Genomic DNA, 10,460 nt, shown 5'->3' on the forward strand with positions numbered 1-10,460 from the left:
TTATTAACAAGGATGGTGCTGGCTGTCTGGAAGGTGTCATGTTTTAGGACTTTCCATCAGGCTGATTTGTAGCAAGTATTAAACAATAATCCCTAAACTCTCCAATTTCACAAGGACTTAGGGATAAAAAGGTTCTTTTTCATTATTTTGGTTTATTGTTGTTCAATAAATATGTAAAGTGCAAATCATAACAGCAATATCATGCAGTGCATAACACGAGAAATCCAAACCCCAAGGGAAACATTTCACACATACACACACTCGCCAACAAACTCTGTTACATTCCCTCACAATAACCATGTGCGCCCACTATCTCCCACCGAACCACACACACACACACACACACACACACACACACACACACACACACACACACACACACACACACACACACACACACACACTGTACTGACATTGAAGTGAGGAAGTGAGGACCTCCACTAACATAATGCCTTAATGCCTTCCCTAGCCCCTTACCCTTACCCTAACCATCATAACCAAAGGCTAAAATCACATCTTGATCTTCAAACAGGCCTTCAAAGAAGTGGGGACTGGCCAAAATGTCCTCATCTTGATTTAACACGTTTTTGGTTCTCCCTTCAATGCAAGTACGAGTACACACACATTTATGATTACACTAGTAAAAACGGGGAGCACATACTCACTTTGGTACAACACAGTAAGTCTGTATCTGATTATGCCCTCTGTTGCTTCCAGCTCTGGACACAGATTAAAGATTAGATGACTAGCATGCCACTGGTAGCCATAGTTGCATACAGGTGTAATAGTACAGTACTACATTTGACAGTAAATACTGGTTGTGTCAGGAGTTTTCAAATCCGTCCCATGACGTCTACAGTGCACTTCATTTATAAACATTTTGTAGTAAACAGCAGTATTAGAAATGAATGATCTGACCAATGTTGCTCATTATACAGAGGACAAGTCATTTCAGACTAAGTGGAGTACAGAAGGATGACAATGTGCAGTTGCATGTGTTTTGCAGCAGGGAGTCTCTCCCTCATCAACTTGCAGTGAGAAGAGCATGTGACATCACAGACAGGAAAGGCAACATCTACATCAACATAAAACTGAATGCATAATAATATACCACATAAATAAAGGGCCGAGCAGAGTAACAAAGAAAGTGGGCTGTGTTTTAACCATGGGTCTCTATAATACTCATAAGGCAAAAACTAAACACTGTTCAAACCGTGCAGAGCAACAAACCAGCCCCTCAGTAATCACATCTTATTTAGGGCACTCAGCTGGTAGCATGTCCGTGACTAATGTTCCACAAGGCTAATAGAACCTAAAAATGAAATGCATTAATACAGAAAAACATGCCAAGAACAACCTATAAAAGACAATTGTTCAATTTCAATTTTCATTTTGTTCAGTTTTACTGTAATTACAAATAATTTTACTGTGTTGCTATTAATTTTCTAATGCCTTAGTTATGGTGTTTACTGGACCATTATTCATAGTTGTGAAACCAGTCCTAAAGCAGTGGGAAGGCAACAATCCAGTGCTCTCGCGTAAAACAACACCAACCAAGAAAACCTGGAGGGAACGACAGCGAGGACAATTCAACTGAGCAACATCAGTGTTCACTTTACATTCAATGAGTGACAACAAAGACACATAACTGAGTCACAGCATGATCTAACAGGACAAGGCAGGACACGTGAAAAGAGACCACAGCTGGAGCAGGTACAGTAATGAAGGTGCCAGCAGCTGGTCTCAGCAAATGAGTTGTAAAGTGCAAACTAAACGGACGACGCTGCCTCCGCTAACATCCCCCACGCGCTGTTCTTTACTTGCATCGCTCTTCCGATTCCTTCCCAGCTGCTCCTACAAATGTTAAAACCACTAATATCATCCTGACAACTTGAGGTTAACCGCGTGACGCAGCTGGGCCAGCTGACACAAAACAAGTCTTTAAGGCAACTGGAGACAAGGTGTCTGTGGCTTCTACTGTCCTGCAGCAGATACAGGCCATCTCACAGGACTATACCACCTCTTTATTATCAGCACCATTTCTATTCACACACTGTGCTTAGTTAACTGGCTTCAATTAGTTTACTTTCAAATTCCGCCTTCAAATTTAGTAAAAAATACATATTTTTATATCTCCATTAGCTTTTAATATAAATGGTAAATAACTTGAGGGGAACATTTATTGTTGTCTAACAATATTGAGGCACTGGCTTCTAATTCTGAACTGGATTTATCATGTCCTCATAATTCAAAGGCAATAATAATAAGAAAGAATATTATAAATATATTTGCGGGAAATGTTTAAAACGAAGCATGGCTTTTGTCTCTTGCAGCTTTCCTGCACTTGTCACAGGCCTGCTTGCATTTTTTAATTACATTCTGTGCATGCGTGAGTGAGCAGCCTGTTGAGGACTCAACTCACGTGCATGTAAAGGAGTGTGTGCGTTTGTGTTTTGCGTTTTTGTGATAGGTACTCTGTTAAAATTGTGGCTGCCATCATCTTTGAAATATAGTGACAGTCTGTTGAAATCAATTCACATGGAAGTAAGTGGCAGTAAAAACCCATGTGAGATAGAGTATGTCTGCTTCAGCATTAAATGCAGCACATGGCCAGGATCATGAGCGTTAACATTAACTACTCTGCTCTCTCTCTAGGTTCATTATTCGCCTACAATCTATTCAAAGTCATAATAAAATTATGTTGATGCAATGCTTAAATTATTTAATTATAGTGCCTAAAAACATTCTTTCAAAAATAAATATGGATCTTAATATCTAAATAATAAAAACAATCCTCTTAAGGATGCATAAAGTCTAATATTTGGTATACTTTTATCAACCTTTTCAGCTAGGTGATGTGATTTCAATGTACATACAATATACATGACAACAAAAATTTTGGTATAAACCATATAAAACTCTACGGTTAACATTTTACATGAAGTACTGCTTTTTCAGACAGATTGAATGTCGAGTTTAACCAACGTCCTAATTATAATAAAAAACAAGAACTGACCTGTGAAAAGTGTCTGTAGCAGACTCAGCTGGATGCCCCACCGCCTAGTGTTATGGTGGGTGATGACATTTGGTAAATGTTGGTGGAGTGACGGTGAGCTTCATCTATGCTGACTCTGACATGACTGTAAACTGTAACCTCTCGTTTTGCTGGCCTCAATAAGACTACAGTCCCAGGATCAGTTCTTTCAAGCTTAAACATCAAGACTCTGACCCACAAACTGTATAAAAAATAAAATGAAATAAAATGGATCTTTCTTTCTCCTTCTTATGATGGGAAAACCACATGGGCACTGCTTTATATTTTCTATTGTGTCTTCCAGTTCAATACAACTGAAACAGAGAGGGTGAGGAGACAGAAAGACGAACGCACTCCGGGAAATCTGCGCTACTGGAGGCGTCAGGCTTCAGCGTGCGAGCGTGGTGATCAAACTGGCACACATTTCAAAGAAGTCCATGGTGTGTGATCCCTGACGTGGTGTGAGTAGATGGGAACTACCAGATAGGGATCCAGGGAGAGAGGAGCTAAGCTGGGGCAGATCAATCGCTGGGCTCGCTGAATCAATGCTCAGTCTGGGTCTGTGGAGGCCAGCTGTGGATCCTGACCTCTGCGGAGTGGACGAACCAGATTTAAAGCCCACAGCCTCAATGATGTCATCTGTTGGTAGCAGAGATTTATCAGGAGTGAACTTGTGAGTTAAGGATATCTAAAATATTTAGAAACCCTAACCAAGATAACAGCTGATTTAATGTTGCTACAGCAGAATGGCCGTCATGTAGTAAATATGCTGATCACTAACCATCAATGCTCTTGAAGTCAAGGAGGTATGACCTGTTGTCCACCTGGTAGAGCTGCAGACTCATTTTCACCAAGTTGCCTGTCACTGGATTCTTCCTCCGCACTCGTAGATGATATGGATTTACCACCTGCACGAAATTCCAGACAAGCTAATTTGTATGCAGACATTTGTGTATACTGAACGGAACTGCGGAAACGTCCATGTGTGGGACATGTCCTATTACCTTCCAGTCAAAGTTCAGTTGTTTCATAGCCCTGTAAACCTCAGCCATGATATCATAGGGTCTGCTCTGACTCCTGATGCCCAGGTGCCACTTGGCTTTCTTCACTGCCAGAGGTTTGGGGCGCGTGGTGTTGAGAGCATCTAGAGGACAACGGGCCTTGGGGCTGTCAGCCAGGAGTGGAGGCATCCTCTCAGGATGGGGTTTTACTCCAGGGGGCAATGGCATGCCTTCTTCGATGAAGGAACCCTGTGGAGGACTTGAAGCCAAGTAGAACTCACTGGCCTGGGTCATGATCCTTCGGTTGTCTATGATAAGGTGATAGGCTACTGATAGCTGGTCCTGTAAGGTCAAAGAAGGATGGACATCCACTAGTTTTCTACACATCATTTACCATCCACAGTAAATTTTTATCAATAATCAAACTAAAGCACTCACACACTGTAAGTGTACCTGTGGATCTCCACTGAAGAGGCTGGACACAACCTCGGACTCAGTACATTCAAACTTCTCACACACTTCTCTTACAGCCTCCTCGTCCAGGACCGTGGCATCATATGAAGGGTCTTCGGGGAACAGGTAGCCTGGCAGGTCCTGCTTAAACCACTCATGTTCCCTAACAAAGAACAGTCATAGCAGCAATGTACTACAATTTGGTTCCAACACATATTATGAGACAGAATATAACAGCATTTCTTAGTCTGCCACACCATGATGAGATTTATGACATTTAAACTTGAATGAAGCCAAACTGTTGTCAAACACAAGTGTCTGTTTGTTTACTGACACTTCACATGGGGGCGATTACATAAAAGCAGAAACACTACTGAAACGGTTTCTTTCTTTTCACAAATTGCAAAAGCATTTTTTCTTTTTACAAAAGAAAACAAAACTAGTTCATACACTGAGAAAAAACACGAATCAACGAAAAGCACTTAACAAACAAAAACTCAAAAGCAATAGAATAATAACAAACAATCCGGTAGTCAGGTCAATACCTGATATCTTTAATAGTGGCTCTTTTCAAGGGATCCACTTGCAGCATAAGCATCAGTAGTGAGGCCACCGAGCGTGTTAGATACTCTGGGATGTAGAAAACTCCCCCTCTGATCTTCTTAAACAGTGTAGGTACATGCTCATCATCAAAGGGCAGCGTGCCGCACAGCAAAGCATACAGGATCACGCCACAGCTCCAGATGTCCACCTCTGGGCCTGCGTAGAGCCTGAAACGATGACAAGAGAAGGTGACAGGCAACAGAATAGGGAATCTTTACATAATGTGTAATCATACTGCATATATTATATAATAGGAAAATGAAATTGAGTTACATCATTTCCCTATTACCACAATGAAGCTGTAATAACGTTTGATAAATGAGAAATGCTTCATAACAACATTTATTTATACATGACCATACACACACCTTCCTGAGATGACCTCTGGAGCGGCATAGTTGGGAGAGCCACAGCTTGTCCGTAGAAACTCACCATCTGACATCATGTTTGACAAACCTATGGAGCCATCACAAGCCATGCACATGTTAACAATGTCCTGCCTCTACACTGACAGTGATCTAGTCTAACATTTGTTCTCATATTACCGCAACTGATCTTTTGATACACACAGGCTAAACTGAACCTAGTAGGATAGAAGTTATACAGTGGGCACCACTGACTTCTTCATCCTCTTTTAGCTGCCAAGTCTCTAAGCTTTGAAGATAAAACTCATCTAACTGGATGAACTTCTCTCCACATGCAAGGACATCAGCCAAACGCTAAACCCCGGACGCTCCGAGATGTGACCTTCCCATTATCTTGTGTCCCTGTTCCTCTTAGCCCTCCCTCTCCCTGTCTGTTGCGCTCAGCCAAAATATTTCTCCCTCTGTACCCCTACCACACCCCCATGATTCCCTCCCTATCAGATGACACTGGGCCTCAAGGCTTCCTGCCAGACCTGATATGAGCTGTGGCTTGTGCTTAGGGAGCTCTCTCCTGCCCGCACACCCTGCTGTGTACAAGAGCCTTCATGTGTTTCTGAAAATATTTCTCTCTTTCATGGTCATATTGCATCACACTCTCTTAAAACAATTATGCTAATACAAGGAAGACACTTTGTTCCATTAGGAATGTAATTAAATAATAAAGTTGGCAGGTGTATCTTTGATTTTAGCCTTTACTATATTCAAAGTGTATAATTAAGCATATAATAATGGTGTCACTGGCTTGTCCTTATCAAACTGTCCATTTACTGGGTTAGTACTCGTCAACTCTGTCAAGAACTCTGCCTCTGTTTCTTTCCCCCAAAGAACACAGAAACATAGTGTTGTTCTCTTTCGCTTCTTAAATTCCCTAACAGTCCTCAGTTTCTGCCAAGTGAATCTTGTTGTCCCTCCCTCCAGCTATAACTATATTCAGAGGGGATCCTACCAAAGTCTGCAATTTTGGCATTTTTGCTGGCATCCAGCAGGACATTCTCAGGCTTGAGGTCTCTGTGGACCACCATGTGTCTGTGGCAGTAGTCTACAGCTGAGATAATCTGCTGGAAAAGACGGCGGGCCTCTGTGTCCTCCACCTGAAACACACAATATGAACAGATTTGTCTAGAGCTGATAAAACTATGCTTCAGCATTTAAAAGACAGTCTAATAGAAGAGTACAAAAACCAAGCAAGGTATGTCTACAGCGTAAATAATGAACAAATGTGCTGTCTTGTTTAAAACACATTTATTAAGGTCAAGGTGGCTCATGAGATTGTTATAAGGAGAAGCTGAAGACAGTGTTTTGACTTTTCCAGAGAGTGAAAGAGAACATAGACTATTATCTCTAAAGCTAACAATTTTTAAAAACAAAAACGATAACCACTCAAGTCAGCTGATTGCTTCTGTACTTAATCCGTTAAACATCTTACCCGCCCATTTTTGCAGATGTAGTCAAACAGTTCACCTCCAGAAACATATTCCATAACCATGAAGAAGTCTGTGGGTGTACTTATCACCTGGTACCTAAAACATAAAACAGATATTTACGTTTGCATTATACCAACATTAATTAACACTTAACCTCAACAAATACAATCCACAGGGTTTATCTCAGATTCTTTATGCCGCTTCAAAACATCCTTAGCATAAAATAGAAACAAACACAGTTGTGAGACTAGGCTGTGACATATTGCTGCTGAGTACAGGCATTATTCTTCATAAAGGATAGGTATATTAGAATGTGCGCCCATTGTAATAAATAGTTGCTTCTGGAGGGATTCTGCAATTTGTCACAATCCCTGCTGTGTGATGTGTAGCAACGCACAGCCAGCACTATGGGAGACATCAGTACAAATCAAAACACAAGCTTTTCTTTTTCAACTTACTGTACATAGAGCTCCTAGTAACTAATGGGCTCAGTTATAGGAAACATCCAAGACATTTGTCTTAATTGGTCTAATTCCATAGTTGTGCTTCCCTCAGTTCTATGCCTATGACTGAAGCTGTCTGTAACAACCCAAATAAATTATTTGTATGCCAAATATGTGTGTTTCTTGTGCCTGTTCTTATAAACGTATGCATCCATGATAGGACTCAGTTCCACAGCACTCACAACCTGAGAGCTCAAGTATCTGCCATAGCTTACGTGTGTCAGTGCACTAACCCTAACCTAAAAATAACACAGAGATTGTCAAGAAAAACATGGACTGACAAGGAGAAAGAGGCCAGCGGAGCAGAGGGAAGGAGACACAAGAAAGACAAGGCCAAAGATAAAACTTAAGGGCAGCCTAGAAACCTGGGGCAGGACAAGATTGTTGACCTTCTATCATCCTTATTGAAAATGATTGCAAACTAGAACATATTTTATTCATCTAGTCTGTGTTTGTGTGTGATGATGGTATGTTTGTGTGTCCCTCCTGAGAGTCACGCAGACATGCTCGGTCCAGTGCGGCTAGCTGCATTAAAGAAACAGGAACAAGCAAAGCATGCCACAACACAGAGTAAACACAGCACAGGCACAAGACCCGCATTAGCTGGCTTAACCGGCACCACCACAGAACTCAGCTACTCCTCAATGTAGTCTGTCACTACTGAGAGCCTGAAATATGACAGAGGGATTGTCATCTTTCTCTACTCACAACTTGATGATGTGTGGGTGTCTGAACAGTTTGAGATTCTGGATCTCTCGCTTGATCTTCCCCACGACATCAAGACTGCGAATCTTCTGCCTGTTTAAGATCTTCACAGCCACTTTATGGCCTGTCAGCTGATGCTCTCCAACTAAAAGGCAGGAGAATGTAAACATGTGTAAAATAAGCCGATTATATACAGGTAGTTAATCACAAGATATACAGACACGAGCCAGAGGTGGGAAGAAGAACTACTGGGTTGCACTGTGGATGCTCAGCATACAATTATGCTGAAGGGTTAACTATTCTATAGGCTAAATACTCATATAGTTACATATTAGCTGTGTGTCTACGGCTTATTGTGACGTCACGCCTGATTGTGAAGCGTTACTGTACCTCATTAGCGAAGGTGGATAAGCTGCTTTAAATAACCCAATATTAAAATTGTCATTATCATTACCATTGAATTCACTTCGCAATTAAAATAATGACAGTTTAGATTGTAACTACTCAGTCTCTGGCTAGCCTGAGTGAAATCAACTGTCGCTTATACAGTACTGATGCTAGCTTCATAACGTGACCGTGGTGTCAGGTGGTCCCTCCGTCCCGCTAAGCTAGCACATCCCCGAAACTACGCACTCCACAAATAGGCGGCGTGAGCGCGAGTTAAAGCTCACAAGGTCACGCAGACTGGTCGAACTCCAGCTAAGAAAGCTCCGTTCATCATTTCTGACGAGCTTCTCTTGTAAACTTTACACGTAGAGGTTGTTTCCGACTCACCGGGCAAGTGTAAATGAATAACAATGCGATAACAAGCAGCTGTTCTTAACGCGACTGTTAAAGCGCTCACTCGGTGGATTCGGCGTAAGCGCAGAATTGATGCCCTTTACCGTAATACATGTCAAAAAAACAGAACGGAAGTGAACCATTTAACGTCAAGTCGCATTAATGTGGCTCGTTAGTGTCGTACAGGTAATAGCACCTGCTATGACTGATAACAGGGGCTTCGATGAAGGGAATTTGACTTTCAAAGCGGCCACATTCTCAAAGCACAGTTACGCATATGTCCCGTACGCTGCCGCCTTTACACCACCTGGCTACGCTATCTGCTCACTGACCACCGGCGCGACTACTACTTCGCCTTAACGTTACTCCGAGTCCAAAGCAAGAACGCACGCGACGCGCCAGACATGACACAGAACACATGACTTAACTCTTCACTTTGCCGAATGTCCCCACTCCGAGCGTGTCGCCCAGGATGTAGTGGCCAATCTTTACCCTGCCTTCGTGCTTCTGTTGTTGCCGCTCTGCCATCTTCTCCAGGACCGACGGCTGGGCTCTGTCGGTACGGTGGGTTCGCTGCCTGTCTGCTTGTGGGGCTCGCGGAGGGGCGGGGCACGTGTCCCTTCTTTTCCCGCGAGGAGGGAGAGCGCCGCGCCACCGACGCCCGCCGACGCGCGCTGTCAGTTACTGACACAGAAACTGATCATTTTTCCTGATAATATGTGCACTTGCCACGTCCACGTCCACGGGCTTTGATTATTACTATGTCTAGTCTTTCTCCTGAGTGAATCCAGCTACTTTAAGCTGATTCTTCGTCTCCTCCACAGTAATCCTCTGTCAGTGATTTGGAACAAAGTATATTGTAACATAAGAACAAAGTAAAATTAAACAGCTAATGTTTGTTTGTTTCTTTTTTTATAAATCACAAAAGGTAACAAACATAATGCACAGCCAGACACTATGGATCTAAATTAAAACCATGAGTCATCTAAATCTGAAAAATACTTTTGCAAACAAAAAATAAATGTTTAAAAGTTACAGCTGAAATACTCATGTCTCTCTCGCTGCAGATTTTCTGAACAGAAGAGGTCAAATCACAGAGCCGCTACCAAGCGTAGGGCAGGGTGTTTATTCCTGTTCTTCTGAAATACTACTACTCCACTACTCCAGGCCTAACAAGTGCCACAACACCCTACAAAGCATATTGCTGTGATTTATTAATAGGCTTAATAGGGTTTTGGCGTCAGTTTTTGTGGTCTTGGGTCAGTCTTAGTATAGAAGCCTCGTGTTGGAGCCTTGCAGTGCTTTTGGCAATAAAGTCGAGCTGCAGTTTTGTTGTAGTCACTCAAGTTTTTTTCCCCATTCCTCCTCAGAAAACTGGTTGCAGTTCCCCCCTTTGTGACATCCAGGTGTAATCACTATTCCTCTACTTCCTGTGATAACATACAATGCATTTGCCTAGTCATATGTGATATGCAATAAAGCGTCGTCGTCACTTGGTTTTTGCTAAACACTGTGCCAGAGCCAAAATTTCC

At 42.2% G+C, this 10,460-nt stretch overlaps 1 protein-coding gene across 2 annotated transcripts; it reads right to left on the bottom strand.

The window, feature by feature from the left end:
- Positions 1-132: 132 nt before the first annotated feature.
- Positions 133-9,528, bottom strand: prkaa2 (protein kinase, AMP-activated, alpha 2 catalytic subunit). Of its 2 annotated transcripts, none has more exons than XM_029148177.3 (10): positions 9,357-9,528; positions 8,152-8,293; positions 6,943-7,036; positions 6,463-6,607; positions 5,460-5,547; positions 5,034-5,258; positions 4,489-4,651; positions 4,039-4,377; positions 3,816-3,942; positions 133-3,673 (listed from the first exon to the last, which is right to left on the bottom strand). In XM_029148177.3, the coding sequence occupies exons 1-10, from the start codon at positions 9,454-9,456 to the stop codon at positions 3,423-3,425; spliced, it is 1,674 nt and encodes a 557-aa protein (XP_029004010.1). In that variant the 5' UTR covers positions 9,457-9,528; the 3' UTR covers positions 133-3,422. The 2 variants fall into 2 exon arrangements, with proteins under 2 accessions (XP_029004010.1, XP_029004009.1); XM_029148176.3 differs by having other exon boundaries at positions 4,474-4,651.
- Positions 9,529-10,460: the final 932 nt, after the last annotated feature.

The sequence above is a fragment of the Betta splendens genome, chromosome 4 (assembly GCF_900634795.4).
Source record: "Betta splendens chromosome 4, fBetSpl5.4, whole genome shotgun sequence".
Taxonomy (NCBI): domain Eukaryota; kingdom Metazoa; phylum Chordata; class Actinopteri; order Anabantiformes; family Osphronemidae; genus Betta; species Betta splendens.

Coding starts and splice junctions, on each gene's coding strand:
- prkaa2 (XM_029148176.3), bottom strand. CDS start 9,456: ATGGCAGAGCGGCAACAACAGAAGCACGAAGGCAGGGTAAAGATTGGC. Junction 8,294..9,356: donor GACATTCGGCAAAGTGAAGA/GTTAAGTCATGT, acceptor CCTGCCTTTTAG/TTGGAGAGCATCAGCTGACA. Junction 5,548..6,462: donor TGCCAAAATTGCAGACTTTG/GTAGGATCCCCT, acceptor ATGGCTCCATAG/GTTTGTCAAACATGATGTCA.